At 45.1% G+C, this 26,188-nt stretch overlaps 1 protein-coding gene across 6 annotated transcripts; it reads right to left on the bottom strand.

Annotated features, from left to right (window-relative positions):
• Positions 1-2,275: 2,275 nt before the first annotated feature.
• Positions 2,276-24,738, bottom strand: RNF20 (ring finger protein 20). 6 transcript variants are annotated; one of them, XM_072922918.1, is made up of 22 exons: positions 24,385-24,738; positions 24,072-24,204; positions 23,662-23,786; positions 17,508-17,678; positions 17,217-17,384; positions 16,957-17,104; positions 16,320-16,502; positions 15,008-15,126; positions 14,068-14,214; positions 13,819-13,896; positions 13,385-13,504; positions 11,978-12,157; positions 11,649-11,784; positions 10,877-10,998; positions 10,161-10,564; positions 9,454-9,571; positions 8,026-8,175; positions 6,888-7,100; positions 4,846-4,971; positions 3,822-3,962; positions 3,413-3,514; positions 2,276-3,194 (listed from the first exon to the last, which is right to left on the bottom strand). In XM_072922918.1, the coding sequence occupies exons 4-22, from the start codon at positions 17,634-17,636 to the stop codon at positions 3,018-3,020; spliced, it is 2,961 nt and encodes a 986-aa protein (XP_072779019.1). In that variant the 5' UTR covers positions 17,637-17,678; positions 23,662-23,786; positions 24,072-24,204; positions 24,385-24,738; the 3' UTR covers positions 2,276-3,017. The 6 variants fall into 6 exon arrangements, with proteins under 6 accessions (XP_072779019.1, XP_030114246.1, XP_030114244.1 ...); XM_030258386.4 differs by lacking the exons at positions 23,662-23,786; positions 24,072-24,204; positions 24,385-24,738 and adding an exon at positions 21,073-22,331; XM_030258384.4 differs by lacking the exons at positions 23,662-23,786; positions 24,072-24,204; positions 24,385-24,738 and adding an exon at positions 21,073-22,331 and having other exon boundaries at positions 17,508-17,695.
• Positions 24,739-26,188: the final 1,450 nt, after the last annotated feature.

Below are 26,188 nucleotides of genomic sequence, written 5' to 3' on the forward strand. Positions count from 1 at the left end.
AGCCACCTGGGGAGGACAAATCCACCCCCATCCCAGGAGCAGCAATTCAGGCAGCGCTCCAAGTGTCCCTCTGAAGCTCGTCCTGGAGACCAGAAGCCAACAGGGATCCTGAGCCAGCTCCACTGCCTTTGGCAGCACTTTGGCAAATGAGCTGCAGCAAGGGGGAGGCGACAGTGATTGTGACTGCTGCAGGCTGGGGATGAAGGAAGAGCCATGGACACAAGCGCCGAGATGCTCCAAAACCCAGGACAACTGGGGAGCAACAGGTTCTGACAAGCAGTAAAATGATGGAAGCCCTCTGTGTGAAGTGCCCTGAATTGCCAGGGGGGTTGCTGCTAGGATCCGCAGTAGCAGAATGCAGCAGGATCTGCTTGTTTTCCTGGGTCTGTTTCTGGACACAGGCTCTGATGGCCCTTGCTCCCACAAAGCCTCTGCCATGGAGGCTGCAGGACAAAAGCAATCCAACTACAAAGAGAGGCTTTGCAGTTGAAGTCCACTGCCCTTTCGTTTAGGGGATGAATGATTGCTGTGCCAAAGCACAGCAGCTGGGCTGCATGGCCCCTCCCAGCTGTGTGTGTGTGTGTGCTGCAGGCCCACCTGCTGTGCCCATGCTGCAACATGTGCAAGAAGGACGAAGTGACCTGATTGTATTTTTAGCAGCAAATCCTGGATCTGATGGCACACTTCCCCACCAGCCAGGGTGAGGCCTTGGCCAGAGCCAAGGCCTAGACTGTGAGGAGTTTCCCCCCAAATACCCTACAGAAGCCTGTATTTATGTAAATTGGGAAAGTTTCCTAAAACGATACATTTCTTGCAGATAACTACACAAGGTAATACAGAGCTAGTCCGTATCTGTAGTCTATTTTTAGCTAAATATTGACGGAGTTAATGACCCCAGGATCTATCTTGTAAGTCAGCTGTGGCTCAGGCTTGCTGCTCAGGCCTCAGCACATCACACAGTGAATTTAGAGAATGATAAAGGCTGTCACTTCTTTACTTCTTTTAGCCCAATACTTCTGGTCTTGATAAGTCAGAATTCTTTCTGTACATTCTGGCAAACAGATCATCCAAAATTTTCATTGTTTCTAAGTGTTAAAATTATCCACCCTGAGAAACTCAGTAACTTCCAAAATGAGCTTGAAATAAGCTATTATTTTAAAACAAAACCAAGACTTTTGCTAAGGGAGGACTTTCTAAAACTCCTCTGGGAAACTAATGCAGATTGTTTGAAGTACCCATTTCCTGCCAGGAGCAGAGGGATGCCTGGGCAGAGTTCACACAAAGCTCATTTCAGTAGAAAGGTGATACAAGTGTGACGGGGGACAGACAGAGGGGCTTTGCAGCTCTGCTGGGGCTGCAAAGTTCAGGCTGCTGTTCACAGCTGTAAAAGGAACTCCTGCTGCTGTAGCAAAGCTGTTTGAAGACACAGTTTATTCATGAGCCAGGTCCTGGTGTGATGAAGAAGCATCTGTACCCCAAAATCTACCAGCAGCATTACCACATCATTCTTTAGCCAATTTGCTGCCAGAACCTGTAATCCCAGGAGCAATTTCCAGGGAAAGGGGAACAGGTTCTACTCATTCCTTCTAACAGCTCTTACACCATGGCATGAACTCTCAGCAGCCCAGATTCCCCTTGGAAAGGCAGGATGCCACCTTCTTCTCACTTTTCAGGATTCCTCATCATTTACAAGACTTTACTCATATATTCTGAATGCTTTCACCAAGATAATGAATAGTGTAAGAGCCTGTGATGAAGTCCTTTTACTTTGTATCTGGTATTTCCTGCAGGGAGGGGATGGGGGAAGGCAGGAGATTCCATGCTTCAGGGAAGGGACACCCATGAGACAAACCTCTGACAGGTGCACCTTCCACGCAAATTAAATTTACAGGGAAAACATTACACCCTAGGAAGAAATGTCACAATCAACAACTTCCCATTTTGATTTTAGGAACAGGCTTCAAATGCTCCAAGCACAGGGACCACTGAGACTCTAAGCCACACCACATCCCTGCCAAAATTCCCAGCAGCCATGACAAAATGGCTGCAGAAATAATGCAGCATCCTGGCCCTCCTGTTGTGTCAGGAATAAACTACTGAGAATAGAGCTCAAGGGACAAAAGTTGTTCTAGCTGAGCATATTTTGAAAGGAGAGGAAGGAAGAGATCAAGCACCTCTAGTGTAGAAGTTTAAAGCTTGTGAGAAATGTTTCCAAGAACTGGACAAAGGATGGGAGAGCAGACAGACAGTACCAGAGGCAGGACAACCAGAAAAATAAACCAAACAACAGCTTTAATAAGAATTTGTACATAACAAGGTTAATCTTTGTGGTAAAGCTGCAGCAAATGAACCACTAAAAGTCCTCTTCTGAGAAGGACAATGACAGCACTGATGCTTCAGCGTAGGTGAAGGTGAGCACATCAACCTGGGCTCGTCAGTGGAATACTATTTCCTAAGCATCTCCAAGATCTCTGCTTTCTCCTCTTGTGGATATTTAGATGTGTTTGTTTGGGGCTAGGGTTTCCTAGTGCACCAGCCCTCAAGGGTTCTTGCCCTGACTGAGGAAGGTACACAGGTACCTAAGGAATTGCTCCACCGAGTCTACAGACTAATTTCCTTGGTCTATATTGAGCCTGTTAACTGGGAAACTCTTCCCTCTCAGAAGCAGTGCCATTTCTTGATAGGACTTAATCAGCAGCCAAATCAGAGCCCTCCAATAAAGCTCTCACTAATTTCTGCTGCAGCTCAGCTTTCATCCCACCAAGGCAGCACTTCAGCTGCATGTTCCCACCTTGGCTGTGTGAAAGCAAGGGTTGGGAAATTTCCTCTGAGGCACAAAGAGCACACAAAAACTGAGGGCAAGACCAAAGGGACAGGGCCAAGAAAGGAAGCAGATCCAGAGTGTGTTTCTCTTGAGACCCTGAAGGCTCCTCACACAAGACACTGCAGCTCAGGCAGCAGAAGCTGAGAGGGAGGGAGGGAGGCTGGCTCAGCACCAGCAGGGGCTCTGAGAGGGCTCAGCCGATGTAGATCCTGTGGAAGTCGTTGGCCCCGAAGGCTGCGTTGCACTTGGGGCACTTGCGCTGCCGGGTGTCGTAGCGCGTCTTCACGCACTCAAAGCAGAAGACGTGGAAGCACTTGGTGAGCACCGCGTCCTTCTTGCGCATGTTGCAGCATGGGCACGTCAGGCGGGCCTGCAACACACACACACAGACACGCAGAGCTGTGAGGGGCCCTGCAGACCAGCTGCTGCACTCAGAGATGTCTCAGCATGAAGGTACTTCCATTCCTCAGAAGGACAATGCGCTTTCTCCAGTGCCAGAGAACAGACGAGAGATGCCAGTCACTGAAAGTGTGCCTACACACCCTCTGACTAAAGCAAAAAGGGAAGCTGATGGACACAGATACTCACCTTGTAATCCTTGATTTCCTCCATCAGGATCTCATCACAGTTGGGAACCATGTCAGGCTTCTTTGTGGTCTCCAGCTTCCTGCGCAACCTAGAAATATCTTCCTGCATAAAAACAGGAGACCAAGTGAAGGAGCAGTATGTTCTCTGTCAGCTTCTTCAGGGACCAAAGAGAACATGCTCCTGGCTAAGTCATCCCCTATAATCCAAGAAACAACACGATCATCTGATGCCACAAGCATTGTCAGTTATCAGGGGACAAAATCTGAAAGAGCCAAGACCTGATGAAGCCAAAATCAAAGTGAAACTGGATACCAAGAGCACTTCAGTTGAAACCCTCTGCAAGCTCAGTGTATAAGGAGAAGGACACTAAAGCAGACAGATCTTGAAGAATTGTGCATAGGGTACATACCTCAGCCCTTTTGAAGTTGAACATCTCCTTCTCTCTAGTTACTCTGTTTTCCACAATTTCCTCCTGAAAATCATGTAACTTCTTCTGAGCCAGCTCTAGCTGGGCTTTCAGATCATCTGCAAGCTGGGCTGCATCCATGGCCTGAGAAAGAAAACCAGTGTATAAGGACCAAACAGAAGAACAGCTCTAGTGGTTTCTAGTCCCGTGTTACTACCTTATTATCAACCAGTTCTAATCATTTAGCTTCAAGATTCCTTTGGGCAGAGCCAAACCGTGGCACACTCACATCTCTTACAAATGTGCCATGCATATTTCTTACAAAAAACAAAATTCTCTTCTTAATGTATTTTCAGCCTTCCAGCTTCCATGTCTTCTCTATTAAAGTGTTCAGAGGTAGTTCTATAGCTGAACTAGACAGAACTGCAAGATACCTATTTCTAACAATCTCTCTTCATCAGTTCTCTTCTGCCTTTATAACCAAATGCCCTTAATACCACAAATTGTCATATTAAACCCAGGTGACTGCTGAATTCTCCCTGGCTCCTCTTCACAGGGATATTCCTGCTTTCCTTTCTGCCTGTTCTAATGTAATTTCTGCATTTGTACTAAAACTTAACAACAAAGGCAGCATCAGCTATAAACTTAGACTTATTTTACTGGTAACACACCTACTCTATTGATCTTAGGCATTTGTTGCAAGTGTTCACATTCCCCAGCTGTATTTTCTTTTGCTTTTCCCATCTTTACGACAAAAGCTTAGACCCGAGTTCATCTGGCTGCTATCTCTCTTCACCAAAGGTTACACAGAAAAACATATTACTTGCTTCTCCTTATCAAAGGAAAACATCAGTCTCCAGTACTTTAATCATAATTCTCTCCAGGACTCTTCAGCCTTCTAATATACTCATCCAGAACCAGGGAATACCAGGTTCTCTAATGCCAGTGAGAGCTCAGAGCCTTCCATGCCTCCCACAAGGCAGCAGCTCCACCTCACAACCCAAGAGGAAATGAAGGCATCACTCACCTTGCGTTTGTTCATCTCCAGGGCCTGTGTTCGCAGACCCAGCTCCTTCTCTCCTGTTCCTATGCTGCTCTGCAGTAAGTGTTCCTTCTCCTCCAGCTTACGTACAACCTGCAGCTGGGCATCCACCTTGGAAAAGGAGACAGAGGGAACAGAAGGAATTAATATATGCTTTGTGGGTCTTCAGAGCTGTCATTCAAGCTGCAGGCTAAAACTACCCCTGCATCCCCATCACCAGGGAGCACACCTTCAGCTTGCCTTTTTCTCCCTGAACAGCTGTGACTGTATCCAGAGAGCTGTACCAAGATCTCTATGGTCAACACTTTAAAACTCAGCAGTCAAATATTTGCAACAAAAATTTCTTAATTTTTGGACAGTGGCTTAAAGACTTGCTGCAAGGCAGTGAACAGTTCCACAGTGGTGCCAAGGATGACAGGATACAGAGCCATAGAATGGCCTGGATTGGAAGGGACCTTCAAGATCATCTAGTCCCAGGTTCCCTGGGTTAACTTCTACTAGGGCACATTTCTCGAAGCCCCATCCAAGCCTGGCCTTGAACACTTTCAGTGATGGGGCATTCACAATTTTGGGCAACCTCCAGCAGTGCCTCACCACCCTCTGAAATTCTTCTGAGTGAAGAATTTCTTCGTAACATCTAATATGAGCCTGCCCTCTTTCAGTTTAAAACCACTGCCTCTTGTCCTGACATTGTATGCTTATATAAAAAGTTCCTCTCCCTCATTTTTCTAAGTCCCCTTCAAGTACTGGAAGGCTGCAATGAAGGCTCCCCTGAGTCGTCTCTTCTCCATGTTGAACAGGCCCAGCTCTCTCAGCCTGTTTTTGTAGCAGAGGTACACATTTTTTCTCGTCGTCTTTATAGGCTCCTCTGGACTCCCTCCAACAGGTCCATGTGTCTTTCCTGTGCTGAGGACCCCAGAGCTGGATGCAGCACTGCAGCTGGGGTCTCATAAAGGCAGAGCAGAGGGGCAGAATCCCCTCCCTCAGCCTGCTGCCCACGCTGCTTTGGATCCAGCCCAGGATGCATTTGGCTTTCTGGGCTCCCAGTGTGCACTGGTCAGGTCCAGCCTCTCATCCACCAGAATCCACAAGTCCTTCTCTGTTCCAGTGTTCTCAGTTATTTCCTCTCCCAGCCTGTGCCCATGTATGAGGTAGCTCAGACTGAACCACAGTTTCAAACTCCTCCTGCTTGTTACCAATATATACAGCTACAGGTAGAATATACAGGCAGAAGTACCATTCCAACAGGAAAAGGACTTACCACTTTTCCTCACCATCTGCTCTCCACAGCAGTGAACCCATAGGACGTTTTAATGCTGATAAAGCAGTCTCAGTTTCTAACAAAGACAGGCTCCTTTGAAGCCTGATGCATTCCTAGGCTGGTGAGAGGAACACTCTATCCTGGACTGATTCTGGTGAGGACAGTTAATTCTCTTCAGAGCAGCTCACATGCTGCTGTTATGCTTTGCATTTTGGAGCAAAAGACTTGTCAGTAACACAGCACTGTTTTCGCTGCTGCCGAGCAGTACTTACACAACATCAAGACCTTCTGTGTCTCATGCTGCCCACCAGCAGGTAGACTGAGGATGCCCAGGAAGCTGGGATGCCACACAGCCAGGACAGCTGATCCAGCTGGCCCAAGGGGTGTTCTATACCCTACAATGCTGTACTCAGCAGTAACAGCTGGTGGAAAGGAGGAAGTGGAAGGATGTTCAGAGCTGCAGACTTTATTAAATAACAATAAGACATGATGAAGCCCTGCCTTCCTGGAGATGGCTCAACTCCTACCTGCCCCAGGAAGTAACCAATTAATTAATTTCTTGTTTGGCTTGTATGGACATCTTTGCTTTAGCTGTTAAACTCCCTTTATTTCATCTCATCTGTTTTCGCACTTTGTCCCTTCTGGTTCTTTCCCCTTTCCCTCAGTGGGGGAGTGAGCAAACAGTTGTGTGCAGCTGCCTCGAACAAGTAACTCACACTTCACCTCCCTACCAGCTCTCTTGTCCTCTTTGATTTTTCCCTATTACCTGTGTTTTCAGTGTCAAAACTTGGTCTGCCAGCTCCTCCTTTTCCTCTTTCAGCAGTTTATGGATCTGGTTGGACTTGATACGTTCTGACATCAGCTTGAAGTTGGCATCATCCTTCTCCCGCAGCTGCTGCATCAGGCGGATGTTCTGCTCTTGCATGTCTTCAAAGGCTTGGCCTGTGACATCCATTTCTGACAGCAGGGCCTCTTCCTCCTGCAAAAGAATCACAGACTCTGGCCAAACTGTGCCCTGGACCCCTTATAGTGAGCCTGAACATTTTATTCAGACACACCAAACCTAGAGAAGATGGAGGAAGATTCTTGGTGTCAGGGAACACCATTATCCCAACACCAGAAAACTGTATTCCCTGCAAGTCTGCACCACAGCAGAGATACTCTAAATTTGAAGGTGCAGAGAAAAGATGGTCACCTGTCACTTGTCTGGCAGAATCAGGTTTGACACAGTTGTTGCCAGAGCTGGGCAGAACGCAACACCCAATTCCCAGCAGCTGAACAGCTGTCAGATATCCCAGGCCAAAAATTCTACATGTGGACAGCTTCCAACTAACAGGTTGCCAAGCTCCTTAAATTCACTTTGGCCACTTCAGCATTGACAAGATAGAGCAGTTCTGTTCTACAATGAAAAGAATCTGAATTCTAAAAAAGTACATGTCAATTAATTGGCTTGCCTCTACCCTGCTGAGGTGGTCCTGCTCTCTCATTGGATTGAGCCTTTTTTAGCAGAAGGTATTTACCACTTCCATGCAAACATATTCACTAAGTGAACTGAGGAAGTCATAATTCTTAAAAACAAATTGTAATCTTTTCTCCTAATGGCTGATAAAGGCAATTCTCCTCCGTGTACTTCACCGAGGCCACATGTTTGTTTATTTAACATTTAATTGTTATTTAACATTTCCCACCATGGCCTGCCTGTGATATCCTGGAGCTGAGGGTGGAGGGGGTTATTTTATTGGTGGTTCCTTTGCTTGCTCAGTTTTCTTCCCCTTTGGTAAACAAGCACCAAACTCCCATCTCTGGCCCATACGGATATAAATTTCTTCTCTCTTCCTGGATGTAACCTGAGGGCAGCTCCTTCAGTTGCCCAGCCAAAAGAGAACTCATCGCAAATTTCTCACCTGCTTAGCCATGGCAAGTTTCTTCTGTAAATATTCAATCTGTTCCTCCACTGCTCGGATCTTGCGGAGGGCATCCTCATCAGCCATCTTCTTACTCTCCTTTTTTTCCTTGTCTTCCAATTCTTTCACCCTCTGCCTCAGTTCTTCAAGCTACAAGAACCAACCAGAAATGACACTAAACACACAGATATGCCCTGAGCATTGATAAGAGCCTGTTTTCTCCAAAATTCTCTGAAATACTCAGGACTGCCTTCAAAGCATGGCAAAAAACCCCAGGCTGTTTTGACAGAGTATTACAGGCAGATGTACCATTGAGATGGGCTATAAGCCCAAGATCTTGACTTCCACACCTTTGAAAACTTCATATCACCCTTTATCAGAGTAAGAACATCAGTCTCCTGCAATTGTACATGTATGGATATGTGCTCAGAGAGCATCTGCTCTTTTAAGGGCATCTGGTCAAGGACCTTCTTCCATACAAGGAGGAGATAATAGGAAAAGAAGGAGGTAAAATAAAACATATAGAGATACAAACTTGGCAGACAAATGGTAAGGGAGGCAGTGATGAGAATGGAATTTGGTCAGTCACACTAACTGATGAGAGCATGTGAGAGTGTGAAAATGTTTATTCCATCAAAGCTATCAAGTGTGCAAGAAGCAGAAAACCCAAACCAAAATATACAGAGACACAAACCTGACAAAACAAACACAGAGACAAAGAGAGGAAGCAAACCTCTCCAGACACAATATCTTCCAGGAACCTACAGGAACAACCTCCAGGAATATCAGCTTAGACTTTGTAACTGATGACACTGTAAAGCAGGAATTTCTCCTGAAGTGGAATAGCTGTGGGAATCAAGAGCTGCTCAAATCCAGAAGCAATGTGCAGGGAAATGGAGACCAAGGATGAACAAACTGGGGTTAGACAGAGAAGGACATAAAAGGAACCAGTCCTATGGAAAATATGGACAGTCAGTACACATTTGTCTGGCTTGGCCTTGCCCGTGATCATCACAGCCGATCCTGTCCTATATTCTTGTATCTTTTAATTACACATTTTCCTAAGTATCACTGTGTAATCTAACTCTTTACCCCATGTATATGTGCTGCACAGAGGAAGTGCTGCCTATAGGTGAGCCTTGCTTCTGAAGAAGGCAAGACGGGAGCCACAGGGGTCCACATGCTGGAACTTAAGGGATCTGCAAATGGGTCTGTGCTTATGAACATAGAGATTGTTGTGCGTGTGTGCCTGCACTAGCAACTGATCCCTGTTTACCTCCAGACCATTCCAATCTCCAAGTGACAAAGCTGAGAAGACAAACAATCCTCAGCTGTGAGGAGAGAAACAACACAGCTCTGCTGCAGAGTATCTGAAAAGAAGTTTAAGTAACACATTAAAAAGAAAAGAGGAAGAGAAATTAGGACTACCTCAGCTTTTGCCTTCTTCTCAGCTGCCATGAGCTGCACTTTGTCTCTCTGCTCTTTGGGGGCAGAGCGGTACATATCTAGCAACAGTTTCATCTCCTTTTGGCTCTCCTGGGCCTTCCTGGAGAAATGGAGACAGACCACAGTGAGAACACAGCAGCAAAGCCACACTTTTACACAGCCAGCATCATAGCCTGGAGATATCTCATATCTCATCTCCCATGTGGATATGGAGTTGTTGGTGGATCATTTTATACTGGTAACATAAAACAGCAGCTGAGTATAGGCTGAAAAAGAAATACGTTCAGGTACATGAGTCGAAATGCAAGAAGCGAGCTGGAGATGAAATAGGTACCCTAACAATATGCTACAAACTATCCACCTCTGCCTTGGGAACTGTCCAGGAGTGGGAACACTGCTGTGTCCTCTATTAATAACCTGCTGCTGTGAACTTGTATGCTATTGCTATGACAGCAACAAATCAATGTTACTTGACCCACACCATGAAGTATCTGCTTTGGTAATTCATGCTTTAGGCTTTTGTAGGAAAAACACTTCTACACTGACCACATCACAATCAGATACAGAGGGTGTCAAGAAACTCTTTTGGCTCCAAACTCCAGTGATGTTGATCTCGTAAAAGCAAGAACACTGAACGCTCCAGGCTTGGGCACTGCTCCCACAGGAAAGGGAGAAACAACAACTCTTACTTGAGCTCAGCCTTCAGCTGCTTGATCACTTCAGCCTCCTTCTTTCGCCCGTCTTCATGCTTCCCTTTCTCCTTCTCTTTGGACTCTCTCTCCTTCTCTGATTCCTTCTGCTTCTGCTTTTCCCGCTCTCGTTCCTTTTCCTTCTCTTTCTCTTTTTCTCGCTCTCTCTCTTTCTCCTTCTCCTTTTCCTTCTCTCGTTCCCTCTCCCTTTCCCGTCTCTCCCGCTCCCGTTCTTCTTCATCTCTCCTGGCCTTCATCTCATTAACATCTTCAGAAGCAGCCTTGGGAACAGACACTTGGGCAGAAGGATCATCAGGCTCCTGCTTGATCTCTGCAGGTTCCTCCTTTGTGTCTTCAGTGCTGGACTGGGACTGGAGGAGACAACTGCCACTGCGAGAGCGGATCTGGTGTGGAACAGCAAGAGAGACGACCAAGAAAACAAGCGATTAAGTTCTTAGCCAGGAGCCTTCCTTACTCCCTTCTCCCTTGTCTTCCCAGATCCATACTTCCATGCCCCCTTTTCATGGAGCACTACACAGACACAAAGAAAGAGTATCAATTTAGTCAAAGGAAGTAGCAGAGTGCAGCGCTCCACAGAAAATTTCACTGCATCCTGCACAGCACATCAGAAAGGCTGATACTCCTGGCAAGGGTGACAGCACTTCCCCCTCTCCTAAGCACTTTCCCCTCTTTTCTGACATTTCCTGCTGTGTTACCTTGCTGAGGTCAGACTGGGCCTCTCTCAGCTTGCGCTTGTATCTCAGCACCTCTCCCTTCAGCTGGTGGTTGTGATTCTGGAGGCTGCTGATGAGGTGACGCATCTCCCGATTAATGGGGCCTGCAAAAACAGAAACACCTCAGTAAAAAATCACACTTCTGTCAACCTTCTTGAGGACTTTCATGGAGATGGAGAACAAGATAAGTGACAATGACAAACAAAATAAGACTATCACCATTCTGCCACATAACAGAGCAACACAAAACACTTGCAGAAAAAAAGTCATGCCAGTTTTATACACAACCATAAGTCCTTGCAAATTCACAGTCCTAAGTTCCCACTTAACATTCTTTTTATGCCCGTGATCCTAAGGGAAACATGTCATGTTACAAAAGAAATCTAATTTAAATGTTACTTCCGAAGTAATTTATTTCCTCTGATGAAATTTAAGAATTACTGCTTTGCTATCTAGATTGTCCTTACAAACTTGGAAATGAATTCTCCCACCACAAGAAATTTTTAACAATGCAAAATATCCTGCTATAAAGCAAATTGTGAGCAAAATGTATTTCTTATACGGCATCTAGAAAGAAGTGGAGCTGGCCTCCCAATAAAACAGGTGAAGAGTTTTGTTTTGAGGTGAAGAGACCTGTCAGAACAAGTATTTAACAGTAACAAGGAATCAACCCAAGTGTTCTTGTGCACTGTAGCCCCTAATGAGCATTGATGGATAGATGGTTGTTTTCAGGCACAGCAGAACAACACCATACCTGCTTGCTCATTGGCAGCAAGTGTCTGCTCAAACTCTATCCTCAACATCTCATATTCTTTGCGGACTTGTGCCAGGGTGTCCTCCAGCTGAATCACCTCAGTGCGTAGCTTCTTGTGAAGGCTGACCTCATCCCTCTGAGGAACAAAAAGGAAACAGAACTTGGTGCTCTGAACCTGGAGTATATCTCACCTCATCACTATCAGGTACCACAAGAGCCTGATTATTGCCAGGAACGTCCATTTCCCGAGCATTTGCACAGGCACACAGACCCAGCAGTGATGGCGGTGGCATGACAGAGCTCCCAGGCTGAGGGAGCAGAGGCGTTACCTCAATCAGTTCCACCTGGCGCTGGTGCGTGGTGCGGGTGCCGTGCAGCAGCGTGCGGGCCTCATCAAGGTGTGCCTTCAGTTGGAGACTCTCATTATACAAAACGGAAAACTGGGACTGCATGCAGCGATATTCCGGCGTCTCCTTCACAGCCTCTTCCACTGCTCGTCGCAGCTCAACCTGGTTGGGACAAAAGAAAATACCACAAAAAGAAAAATTATCACTTTTTGCCTTTGGTTTCTGTCTCTCAAGACAGGAGAACAATGAATCAAGCTGTCACAAGCAAAGATAAAACTAGAACTTGAATAGCATTGTTGTGAAGTAGGTCCAAGTGATATGATTCAGCACCAAATTTTAAAAGTCTCTGTGCTCTCTGCATGCATTAGGCTGCCTCTCTTGCACAACCACATGACAGAAGTTTTTGACTCTTGGGTCCTGAAATAGTTTCTCTCAGACATATGAACTTGGAAAACATAATAAATCATCATCACCCAGATCAATAAAGATGGACACACAGAAAAGTACGAGAGAACAGATAAAATGCACATGCAAGTAGGCATTATGTTAGCCTTCTGCCAGTAAAACGTAATGACTGACAGAAAGAGACATTTTTAAAAAACACAGAGAACTGAACTCCTAGAAAAAAAAGTTAGCAAATGATTGTGACCAGCAGCAGAGAAACAGACACATATATACATGCATTCAGCTTAAACCTAATTAGGGGAGGAAAAAAGTTGTAAACTAAAGACCACTCCTCTCACAACAAATTCATGTTGGTAAACGGAATTCAGAGGTGCTTCAAGACAGTTCCCGCATCAGATCTCTGGATTTAGGTTATCAAGACAGGCATTTCTTATAACTGGCACTGACCACTCAGATGAAATTTGGATTATTCTTTCCATTATATACTTATCTACCACAGAGCCACAGCTTCTTGTGTCACAAACTCATGGGCTGTTTCCTATCTCGCCATCCCCCACAGTGGGAAAGACAGAAATTCATGAATCTTTCCAAGAGCCTCTCTCCCCTCACAAGTTCCCTGATTGTTTCTGTTCTCTGGTTCCACGTACAGACGACGTGGGGAAGGTGGAGGAGGGATCACTACTTGTAAAGAGGTGAAAACTGTTTTAACCAGACATAGTTAAAATGGACTCAAAGATCAGAACGGGACGTGGGCAGGAAACCATCACAATTTCCAACGGTGGCCACACGGTGGCACCAACGCACTGAGCTGCAAGTGGAGCCACAGCCCCCATGGACTGTACCTGGAGCAAAGTGTAACACAGCTAAAGAGCAGGCTCAGAACAGACACTGCTAATGAGGTTTTCTGCAGGCACACCACTGCAAAGCTGAGGGCAGCCCATCCCACAGAACACCTTCACCCTCACATGGCTACAGATGTCTCACCTTGAGCTTTTCATTCTGTGTTGTTACTTCCTCAAGATCCTGACGTAGTTCCTCCAGTTCATTAAGGCGATTCCCAGCAAGCTCTTTATTCTCTTCCAGCTCTGCATTCATCTCCTCAAACTGTTGGGATAAACTGCTTGTAAATCCTGCTGTTAATGTGTCTCCTGAGAATGCTAATGAACTATCTGTTCGTGCAGTGAAGCACAGACTGAGCAGTCAGGTAACTTGACCAAGAGAGACAGAGTCTAATTCCACCAGGTGTTTTTTAAGTAGAAACCTCATACACAGACAAAATGGCTTACACATTCATCCAGCTTTGTGGCACAGGATCTAAAAATTATCTAAAATAAGTATCTAAATTCTGTTCAAATTGTGGCCCTTGTTCTCCTTGACTGTATTCTTCCCCTTGCCTACAGCCAAGCTCCTGACCTCACCTTGCGGGCATTAATGGTGATTGTTCCTCCATAGAGGCTGCTCCCCGCTCCGTACACCTTGTAGCCTTTGGAATTTACCTGCAAAAAATGCAAGAGATTTCCTCAAGACCCAGTGAAATACCAAGTGATGCAGCAGATCCAAAGACCAAAGCACACAGCAGGTTCTCAGCTCTCCCAGCAAAATCCCAGAAGACGTCACATACCCATCCAACACCATCCCCATTCCCAGGTTTCCTGGCCAGCGCTTACTCGTTCCAGGACGTCAGCCAGGTGGCGGTTGAGCCTCTGCTCCCTCTTGCGGATCTTGTCAATGTCCCACTGAAGGTCATCAATCATGGTCTCCAGGACAGACACTCTGGACTCCGCTGTCTCCACCCTCTCCTGCAGCTTGGAAAACTGCAATCAAAGGAGTGCTTCAGCCAGCACATTTGCATAGTGCCAACTTTTCCTGATGCTGCTCAGGAGTCATTTTTCTCTTATTCATCCTGTTTTTCATCTTTTGCTGTAGTGACAGACTATTCCATGAACTGTCCTGAATTTTACACTGGTCAAATCTCAAGACAGCAACAAAATTAAGACAAAAGAGATACTGGAGATAGAGCAGGAAGCTGGTAATATCTGGCAGAATACAGAGGGAGCCACCTCAGCTAATTCAAAGGCTTTTTGATTTTAATCTTTTCAATCCCTATGTCCATCTACTCTACAGAGCACCTAAGTGCTCAGAGGTCTAACGCTGGGCAAGACCAGCATTAACACAATTTTTAAATGAACTGAAATCTCTCAAACAAATGCTGCTAATAATGTGAATCCTTTAACAACTGGGATCATCCTGTAACTGGTATCATTACACTGTCAAACACAGAGAAACCAAGGAACTGAGAATGACAGGGATGTCACCTCCACTGTTCCATGTGTCTACACAGTCACCTCAGCATCACCTGTCCCTAGCTCCTCAGCTCTCCCCTTTTCTTTAAAAGTTAAATCCATTAAGTTCACTGACAAGTAAATCAATCTGATTTATATAGAAAATCTATGTACAGCTCTCCACAACAACAACCTTTTTCATAACGTTCAAACCATCTTCCTCCTGTGCCTCTCCAAGGAAATGAGCTGCTTTCCAATCTATGGGAACTATAAATTATGCTAAGCAGGTCCCCAGAGCAGATTTCCTTCTCTCTCTTTTTTATACCTCCTGAGACATGACTCTGTGCTTCTCCTGAAGAACATCAGCCAGTTCCTGCAGCCGTCCATTCTCCTGTGACAGGTAGGTATTCAGCTCCACTACTGCTTCTTCCATCAGTGAAATATCTGAAAGGTGCAGAAAGAATGGAAATTAATGAACACTGATTTTAATTCATTAACAGCAAAGAGAGAAATAAGAAAACAGAAAAGGAGATTTCTGGGTCTAACTTCAGTTTACTTTACCTCTCCCATAGGTGCTTCCTGAGGGCCTGATCTCCATCCAGAGAGCTTTGACCTGCACTGCACAAGCAAAAGGCTCTGCAGTTTAACAGTGCTGCCCACTTCTGACCTGGGCGCCATCCCCTCTCACCAGAGATCACTTCAGCTGTGTCTGTGCCAGCAACCCAGAGCATGCCCTTGGAACCCAGGGATACCCCAATGCTGCCCAAATTCATGCATAAACCTGCTGCAACAGGTGGCCCAGGGTGACACACTAGGCCAACATGCCACGACACCATGTGACAACCACAGCACCAGGGTGACAGGTGAAACTAAAGCACCTGAGGATAGGCTAACATGGCACCAGTGTCAAAGCTACTACAGTTTAGGACTGCCAGCCAAGGACAGCAACATTTCCCAACACCAATGCCAGACTTGGTCAGAGCACACAGAAGGCACATCAAGCATGAGTTGGCTTTCATTCATAAGAATGAAAATCTAACCTTAAGCTAATAATGTTTTTTCAATAGTCATCTATCTGAGTCTAAAGTGAATCTGCTATATTAATTTTTAGAAGCTGGTCATTTGGCTTTTTCTGCAGACATCTGCTATGTTCAAAACTGACAGCTACACTAAGCACACCACACCATGAGATGGGTACAGTTTTGCTTAGGACTCAATGGAAACTGAGCAGCTTGTTATTCCTACACCTTCTACTAAACTGCAAAGAAGGAGTCCACCATCAGTTTGCAGTGCTGATTTCACTTCTTTACTTGTAAGCATGAAGCATTTTATGTGGAGGCTGAGAAGGTTTAACTGCTGTCTGACTTCTCAGGCACATGAACACAGTACTGGCAGAAACAAGCTGCCCAATACTCTGGGTAGAGCCCTCATCATTCAAAGACAGAGGTAGCTACAATGCACTTCTGGCACATGATCCTTCAGAAGAGGTTTTGATAACAAGAGTTTGGAAAGCCAAACAAATTCATTTTGGAAAATACATGCATGTGAGAAGGACTAGACCTTAATGTCTAAATGCATGATCAGGTCTAAGGTGGGGGCAGACAAGCATTCTTGAATACTTGCCACCTTGATCGTACCTCCACTATTCAGTTTGTGAGACAGCACATCCACCTTCTCCTGAAGCTTGTCATACATTGTCACAATCTGGGCAACAGCACGGCGGGAGGATTCCACACGCTCCTGCAGCTGAGATTCTATCTCCTCACTGGTACTGCTGGCTAGAGTGGCCAGGAAAGAGAATGCCGGCTCCAATCCTTCCCCTGGAAACATAAAGAGGTGAGAAAACGTAAGTGTGTTCTAGAAGGTAGCATATCACTGCTCTTTACAATCACAAAAAAAGTCTGTCAGCTGTGGCCCTGATTTTTTAAGATTTACTAAAGCCTTCTGAGTTTACATTCTTGTAGCAAACTTTCTCACACACTTTCTGTAAATAACGTAATATTTTTGCACTCCTTCATAAAGGCAGAGAAATTTGATAGACTGGTACCTTGTCCAGTGTCATTGGAGAAGTGACATTTTCACCCTCCAATCCACTGTCACCTTTGGAAAACTATAAATGCTGGAGTCAGAAAATAAACTTCCTTTTTTTCACCTTTATAATAGCAGTAGTACGCATTGTGCTTTCTCGTCTCCTATAGTGACAGACAGCCTTTAGAAATGGGCATCAGCATTGTCCATAGCTGAAATCCCACTGTCCCCAGACAGATGCCTCACCTCGTTCCCTCTCATCTTTGCGCTCCTGATTACTGTCAGAGTCTGGTTCAGGTTCTGGCACCACCAATGCTTTTCTTTCAGACAAGAGGTCTCCAAGACCCTGGTCCAGGTCGAAGCGTTTCAGGATGATGCGGATATTTTCATCAAACTGAATGATGGGATAGGCAAGGCAAGATAAAGAATGGATGTGAACAAAAGGACTGCAGTGATACAGGGGAGACAAGAAAACTGTGTATGAAGTAACAAAAGCTGTTACCAACCTGATTCCAGTACCGGTTTATGATCAGCAGAGAAGCATCGTCGGTGGCCTGCCGACGCTCCAGCTTCTCAATGTGCTCCCGCAGTTCATCTTCAATGGCCTGGCGCTGGTCGAGCATCTCCGCAAGCTTCCGGTTCTTGGTCTGCAGGGTCCGGATGTCCAGCTCCTCCTGGGCACAGGCATATGGCATACAGGCCAGGTCACAGATGGGCTCAACCTGACCCCAGAGACATTTCTGCCTCCAGATGAAAAAAACCAAAAGGTGGATTGGGGGTATGCAAAGAAGACATACCGTTGAAGAAACACCACCAAGTTTGATGGTCTCCACAGTGGTGCCTGAATCTTCAACCCCTGCCTTCTTCTCTGGAGGTGCAGAAGGGCCAGGCTCTCCAGCTGGCCGTTTATTGCCGATTCCAGACATGGTGGCTGAAGTGAAAAGATTCCCACCTTCTCCAAGTTCTCCCTGAACATTAAAGAGCACTATTAAAAAAACACCAAATACACATCCATGTGGTCAATTTGATTTGTGGTTTTTAACATGCTGACCCATCATGGTAACAAAATGCCCAAACAGAGAAGATCATAGAACCAGAAAGATTTTGAAAAATATTTGTTGGGAGGAATGGATTAAAAGTGGAAGACTGGTAAGGAAGACTGTAAATCATTCAAGTGACCTTGCAGCTGGGAATAACCCTTGACAAGTCCATGATCCTCAGGCACAGGCTGAGTTTAAGGGTGCCCATATCTCTAATACCACACCTCTGCCCAGGTGTTGCTTTAGGGATCCCACAAGTAGCAAGGTAATGGAAATAAATCTATTCCTTGTGTTTTAACTGGGAGTTTGTGCTAGCCTGTGCTGACTCACACACTCTGGTCCAACACTAGCAGTAAAAGACACCAGCAGGATCTGCACTGCAAGCAGAAAGTTCATGGGGAACATATCCACTGCACTGTAACACCAAAATGGAAGCACTGTACCTTATCACCCTCTTTGCAAAAAAATCTCCATCCAGGTTCACTCTCTACTTTTCTGCATTAACCAAAATTAGTCAGGTTAGACTTGGGAAAAAACTGAGACAGTGTGGATGTGGCACCAGTTCACTGCACAACAACCAAACTGCTCCTATTGAATCTACACACAAAGCCAGTCAATGCTGAGAGCAGCAACACCCTGGAAATAAATAAGCTCTGTGCTTAGAGAGCTTACAATACCTACAGAACTGAAAAGCAACTTGGAGCCAAGGCTTGCAAAGACCCATTCCAAGAGTTTTGCTATGTACCAGGAGTGATGCAAACATTTTTCAAGACAACCTACTCCTAAATTAATCCAGTCTGAAAAGCTCTGGACTACTAGAGAATCACAGAACAGCTGGGATTGCAAGGGTGGACAGGAGGTCACCTGCCCTGTGCTCCTGAATGAAGCAGGCTCAGCCGAAGCATGTCCAGTCCAGGGCCTGCTGACAGCTACAGAAACTCAGCCATGACTCTGGGCAGCCTCTCTAGTGCTTGATCATCCTTAACATTAAAAAAGGCTTTTCTCATGTCTGAACAGTAATTCCTGTAGTTCCCTATAATATTATTGAGCAAAATTACAAGTGAATCCTCAAAAGGTTTCCAACACAAATGGAGTGGCTGGAGATGAAACATGGAACCAACCAATCTTCACTAGACATGACCTGCAGTCTTCTCCCACAGCCACTGGTGCTGTGGCAGTCACTAGACTGAATGAAACCAGAAGTGAATGAAGTGCAGACCATATCAATAAATCCTGACTTATTCTATTTAAGCCTATAATGGCATTTACAGTCAAACTGGGGGTTATGAACTGAACTTTCCAGTTCCTACCTGCTTTAATTGAGCAGTTCTACTGAAAGCCACAAGGCCATTGCCATTTGAAGATGAAGATGGTACACTGCTTTGCCAAATCTCAGCATTTCACAAGCATCTCAGCTTGGCAGTGCCCTTCATCGTATGCAAAACAGTATAAAGATTATTTCTGAGTTACTGACACAGCACAGATCCTGTGAGTTATCTTTTAACAGAAACATTAAACTACATCTCAAATTTACAAAGAAAGACAACTGCCACAGAACCATTTTCCTTCTCTTAGCAGCAGTGCTGACTTTAGCTGGAATTCCAAGACCATTGGAAGGGAACAGCCATCACTAAAAACATCTCATCTGTCCCCTGTCAGTCCAGCGAGCCAGCACTGCCCACTGCCTTTCACACTTTTTGTCCAGGGAAAAAATACCCCTTCCACTGCCTCCTGGAACCACCCCTCTCAGCTCCAGGTCCCCTCTCACAACCTCCTCATACACTGTACACAAGACACCAACCCACACATTTTTTATGGCCACAGACCCTCTCTTTCACAGAATCATTTAGAATGGGAACAAGCTCTGAGATCGAGTACAACCTATGAACCAACACCACCCTGTCAGTCACACCATGGCACTGGGTGCCACATCCAACCAGGGACAGGAAACTCACCAGCTCCCTGGACAAGGCCCTTCCAGTGCCTGACAATCCTATCTGCTGCGCACACACAGAAGAGGTAAAGAACTCTAATCATGCATGTACATTTCTTTAAATGTCATATTTATTTCCTTTTTGACACAGAACTGCTGATCTGCTCTACTAACTAACAGAGTAAGTTGTACTCAATCATTCTGTATTTGCTAAAAAAAAAACCCAGGTGGATTTCTGATTACAAGCCCTATCAATTGAAACTCAAATTACATTTTCTTTTCTTACTACCATTTTACAACTAAATCAAAATCCTTTACTATACCTGCCACCACCTGATGTTCCTGCTACAGTACAGAAACTACACTACATACATATAAACCTGAATTTATGTACAGACACAGAACAACAGAAATAAAATCACTGGGCAGATTTAAAAACTGTTATTTGAGTTTATACTCCCCAGCAGGAACTCCAGGCAAACAATGTTCCATCCACAAGCCTAACAGGATTTTTTCCATGGCTTCAGATCAGGCTCAGCAGGAATATTTTAAGCACTGGAGAAGAAAGGAGAAAACTTCCAACCCTCTGCTCTGCCTGGCACTAGCATGGCATGGATGGGGTGCTGTGTCCAGTTCTGGACTCCTCAGTACAAAGACAAGCAGCTGCTGGAGAGGGTCCAGTGGCAGCCACAAAGATGATGACAGCACTGGAGCATCTCTCTTATAAAAAGAGACTTTGACTGGGAGGGACCTCATTAATGCACACATTTCCAAGGTGAGTGCTAAGAGGGTGCTTCAGACTCTTCAGTGCTACCCAGCAACAGGATAAGGAGCAGTGGCCATAAACTAAAACCAAAAAAATTCCACATGGGGAAAAATACTGAGGGTGGCAGAGCACTGGAGCAGCTTCCCCGAACGCCGTGGACTCTCCCCCTTTGGAAACATCCCAAGCCCACCTGGATGTGTTCCTCTGCCACCTGCTCCAGGTGACTCTGCCTTGGCAGGGGGTTGCACAGGTGATCTCAACCCTGCGATTCTGTGATTCAGCTTCCCACACACACCAGCCGCTCCCACACCTCCTCCGCTCTCCCGCATCCCGCGGGGGTCCTGCCCCTGACCCCGGCACCTCCCCACAGCGCCAGCCGGACACGCTGCGGGCCCGTCCCTCCCTCCGCGGGTGTGCGCTGCCTCCAGCCCCCAGCGACCCCTCCGTCCTCCGCACCGCACCTCCCGGCTCTCTGCGGCCCCGGCCCTCCCCACGGACCCGCCGCGGCCGCCTCGTCGCTGCCGTAGCCGCCGCCGCCGCCGCCGCCGCCGCCGCCGCCGCACCCCGTCCCGCCGACAATGGCCGCCCCCGACCGCCCTTTCCGGCCGCCATTTCGCCCTCACCCGTCATGGAGGCGCCACTTTGCCCTCGCCCGACATGGCGGGACCGCAGCGGCACCAGACGCCGGCGCCCTCACCCGCACCAAAGATGGCGGTGTGGGCGGAGCCTCCCTCACCCACACGCGGCCCCGGCGGAGCAGCAGCCTCCCTGCCCGCCCCTGCGTGGAGCCGTGTCCCGGCCGGACGGGGCGGTAAGGGTGTCGGCGGTGCTGAATGTGGGCAAAGCGTTCTGCCCCGGCCATGGTGTGGCAGCAGGGCCAGGGCAGTCATTGTCCCCCTGCATTCGGTACTGGACAGGCCACACCCTTGCTCCCTTCCAGTAGCGAGAATGTTCTGCTTTCCTCAGTATTGTTTAAAGATTAACTGCGTGAATTATGCAGAGACAACACAGCAGATGAGGGGAAAAATACAAGAAAAAATCTGAGTGGTAAGGAGAGAAAGAGAGGGATTCATAATATTTGTATTAATAACTGAGATTCTTTTGTGAAGAAAGTGGGAGAGCCAAGCAATCCAATGCTATTGCAGAGGAACTGCAGAGAAAGTCTTCCAGCAATTTGCAATTACTTAGTCTACCAGGAATGTGGCAAATAAGGCTGCTTTTTCCTGAACCTTGCAGTCTTTCACTTGCCATTGCTACAAGGAAGAGTTGAACACTTTACAAAATTACAGTTGGTAAGAATTGAAGTGACTGAAACAGAGTGTTTCTTGAAAAGAATGTGCACATGTTCTTAGCATAAGCAGAGGGGAGCCTGGTATGAAGAAAACTACCAGAGACCTGGACATGAACTGAACAAAAAAGTTGTGTAAGAAAGCCTAGAAAGGAGACAATTTGGAGCTTGCAGTGTTGGTATGCTCAGGCTGCGGCCACAAAAGGAGACTTGGATGGACTGAAACTCCTATAACCAAGAAACGCACAGCCTCGTGACCATGCTGAGCATCACCCATTACCTGTTCCAAAACCCTATTCCAAATTAAAAAGACCCACAAAACCTCAATTACTGTCTTTCCCTCAAGTTGTAGGAGTAGTAGTAGCCACCAAATTTGCTATGAAAGCCCAACACATGGGTGTGAAATGCATCCTCTTTGGTAAGGTGAGAGGTGGAGACACAGCATTGTGAACTACTCATATATTACCCAGATGTGTCTGCAAATATACAGGTAAATATGGAGCTTTGGCATACCCAGGACAGTACCTAATCTTTGATCCAGCAGAACTGTGCTGCTTCCAAGAGGAAAGGCTCTATGGGAGATGGTCTGGGAGCCCTCTCACCTGGACGGCAGAGGGAAATCCTCTCTTTTGGGAGAAGATTTGTGTGCCTGGAGTCTCCTGAAGAAATAGCAGAGCACAGATTCATCCCAAAGATGGGAACAGAAGAGCTTTGGCCAATCAGCTCCAGGTGCTGTCAGTGGCAGATGAAGAAAGGGATTGCAGGTTGCACACTCAAGGAAAGCACACTTAAAAGCTGAGCTTTGAAGCACAAAAAAAAAAAAAATGGGCTCAAGAACACAAGAAGCAGCCAGCCTAAGATTATAAAGTGGAAAAGTGACATCTTCAGGCAACCAGTAACTGGGCAAAGTAAAACAGTACCCAAAACGCTCACAGCAGACTAACTACCCTAAAGGATATAACCAGATTCCAAATTCAGTGGAGCAAAGCCCTGTGCATCAATATTTCTGTGGTAAAGGTGTATTTTTGTGTCAGCACACAAATCAGCCGTTTCATTAACTAGGTTGTTAACTGGAGCCACAGCAGTTACTTTGTGATAATGCAGTGCCAGGCACCACAGAAGAGCAGGTATGAAACACAGCCTTCAGTCCTGTGGCAGCTGGCACATCTGTTCAGTGCCTTCTAGATCAGGTCATAGAGGTGAAGTAAAGAAAGAAAAAGTCACAGAAAGGAAAAAAAAAAAAAAAAAGGAAAAAATTGAAAATGCATGTTAGTGGCACATACTTTGAAATAAAAGTACTAGACCTGTCATATGTGTGTACAGGTCTTTGACTTCAAAGCAAATGTAGCTTTTTTCTTAAAAACAATTATAATAGATAAATAAATAGGATGAAGGGCTTGTACTGAGCTTCCCAACCCCCTTAATTTCCTCATACACTGGCTACAGGCAGAGTGATTCTATCTTGTTCTGCTATTTTGATCATTGGTGCTTTATAGCAAAAATAGAAACACCAGTGTCTTAAAAGACATCCCTTTCTTAATGGCTTATTTGTGCAAGAGGCACTTTCATGTTACCAAAGTGTGATAAGCAGTAACAAGATTAATTTTAAAAGCTAAGCTTTGAAGAACAAAGCTTCAGTCCTTGCTCAAAATTTTGTCCTTGAGGTTTGTTCTGGTGTCCCCTCCTCTAGGCATGACTTTATTCTTACTTCATTGTAAGGTAAGGATAAAGCACATCATTGTAGCTAAGGTTGTGCTCTGAAAATAGGATAATATTTGGTTTTCTTCTCAGGTATTGTGAAGTAGCCTATGTTGTTGCTGTGGGCATGAACTGCAATGAAGGGTGGTGCTGCAGGGTGCTGTGCAAGGTTCACATCAATTAGGGCCAACAGTGGAACTGTATTTGATAAGATCAGATACTTTACCTAATGATATCCACCCAGTGGATCAGATCACACAGAAACGTATCACTCCACAGCATCCTTGATCCAGCCAACAATTGCTGTTTATGTTATTTAGGATGTTGTCCTTCTCTTGACAGACAAGCTGACTAAAGAAAATGAACACACATAGAGCTGTAGCCAATGCAGAGAGTTCTTGTTTTTCCATTGAAAGAAATTGCCCTACTTTTTTTTTCTGTTATTGTTATTAGAATTGGATAGTTATTCTTTCCTAAGTAGCATAATAGGATACTTATGACTCACATCTGGGAAGGGAGACACTGATCCTATTTTGCCCAGGTGTAGGAAAGAAATTCCTTTGTCACCAGACCAGAAGGGACTTGAATAGAAATGTTTCAGTTGCTTATATATGCGGCATGAAAATTCTCACTTACTTTTGTTTTGTCATGTTCCTACCCTATTTGTCTTCCTCCTGTAGAGAAACACTTGATGCTAAATGGAGAATATGTGTATGAATTGAAGAAGCTCTCTCACTCCACTGACACCCAGAATATCCTGGCAGACAATCTGAAAAAGACAGAATGAAAGATTTCAGTCAGTGAGAAACCCAGGCTGGGAAGTCTCAGCAGGGATTATTAGCAATTGCCTTGCTGCCTCACTGCCCAGCTGCCATAGTGATCAGGAGAAATGAAAAGCCCAGGAAACGGAGCACAGGCTTTACTGTCTCCTTCCCTTTCCCTCACTCACCGTCTTTTGGGTTTTTTTTCTCCTGGCACCATACCACCTTAATTTGCTGTCTGTGCAGAGGATTCCTTTGTGCAAATAGAAATAGTCCTGGAAATAGTGATATGAAGAGTTTCCTGTAAAGGAGCTTATGACAACTATCCATACTTATTTAATTGCAGTAGATGCATTTGAATTTTAAAGACAGGCTCTTCAGAATCCTGGTGCATTTAGAGACCAGAGAAAGAAAACAAGTTGCGTTTGAAAATAATAATTACTCAGCAGTGAAAATTACAGAATTTGCAAAATCAATTCTAGAATCTCTAATCAAACCCTTCAGCCTTATACTTGCCAATGTAGCTTGTGTCATCATAGCAGGTTTTACTTCTAGATCATGGACTAGTCACAGACTTTTATATCTTGCTTAAGTTTAACCTTAAGACTTTCAAACAAAAATTTACCAGAATGAATGAAAAATATTAACTAGGAGTGAAATACTTGAGTCTCCATGGTCCATCCATTATTAGGTGGAATAACAAAACACTGTTCAGCAAAATTGAATTAAAACATCTTAAATTTCAAATAAGGCTGCCCCTTAGAGATTTGAAGCAGTTTTAAAATAGTTATATTTGATACAATTTTCCTGAGAATCTTTGTGTAGTTAAAACCTTGTACAAATGGTACTCAGACTTTCCTAGACAGGCCACTTCTCTCATGCCAGCATCCGACCTTTAGTTCCAGAAGTGCTCTCTTAAAATTTGCAGTTAGAGAAAGCAGAGAAATTGCTAGCACTCTGTGCCTCTGACAGAGTGCAGAGTTTATTAGTGAAAAGTACCCAGTGACCATACAAAATAACTTTACTCCATTTTGCAAGAGAAAGTAAAAGTTTTCCAGCAATACCCTGGGGGATAATTCCTCCTGACTCTCAGTTTAGAAATCTTCTGGTTTGCCTTTTCACCTCATTCTCATTTTTTAGCATCAGCATCTTTTTTTTTAGCACAAAGTGCACTGTTCCAGGCCATTCGTCTAGGTTGCAAGACAAAGCAAATAACTGAGAGCCAATGTATTTTAACATTATTTATTATTATTATTATTATTATTATGAATGTATTTAACATTGATATTTTAAAGAGCCACTAGACTTTATGTCTAAATTAAAATATTTGTCCCTTTGTTAGAAATACTCTATGGTCAGCAAGAATCAGAACATTGGAGCAAGATGGGAAGGAGGTTGGATCACCAAAGCATATGCCACTAAACTGGCCAAGGTGCATCCAGTTCTCTTGAGTGTCACCAGGCTTGCAGTATTTCTGCAGTTCCATGATCATTTAATACATTTCTGTGTTGACTCACTCTGGTGTTCTTTTAGCTATGAACAGCCTTTTGTAGTGGTTTGATTGAAGAAGATGAAGAAGCATAGAAAAAGGCTGTGCGTGGTAGGGAGGGGTGCCCAATAGTCTCTAAAGTGAACTGGACTACAGTGAGTATGTTTCTGTCATCTTCAGATGTGTGCAGCTTGGGTAGAAGAGATTACAGGAACAGGATTTAATAATTCGTCTGCAAGATGAATTAGCTATTGGTAAGAGCCTGAAAAGTCTGGCTGTGTTTGTATATAGGAGGCTTTGTAGAGGGAAGAGTTGGGAAATACATGAAGGGTGGTTAGTCTTGAAAAGAACCAAAATCAAATGCACAGACCAGGATGAAAATAAGATTAAAATACTTCAGTCTGTTTAGAGAATACTAATGTACCCTAGACAGGCAAGCCAGTATGAATCCATTCCTGCTGGAGCTGTGTTTCCTCTGACTATTGCTGTTTAAAGTTAAACAC

Source organism: Taeniopygia guttata, chromosome Z, assembly GCF_048771995.1.
Source record: "Taeniopygia guttata chromosome Z, bTaeGut7.mat, whole genome shotgun sequence".
NCBI classification, from domain to species: Eukaryota; Metazoa; Chordata; class Aves; order Passeriformes; family Estrildidae; genus Taeniopygia; species Taeniopygia guttata.

Bases quoted from the DNA above. Each gene is read 5' to 3' on its own strand.
- RNF20 (XM_030258383.4), bottom strand. From the start codon at position 21,079: ATGACGGGTGAGGGCGAAATGGCGGCCGGAAAGGGCGGTCGGGGGCGG. The intron at 16,503-16,956 runs GTGAGGCATCTG...TTATGTTTCCAG, and splicing joins CAAAGATGAGAGGGAACGAG to GGGAAGGATTGGAGCCGGCA. The intron at 14,215-15,007 runs GTATAAAAAAGA...CTTTGATTGCAG, and splicing joins ACAGAGTCATGTCTCAGGAG to TTTTCCAAGCTGCAGGAGAG.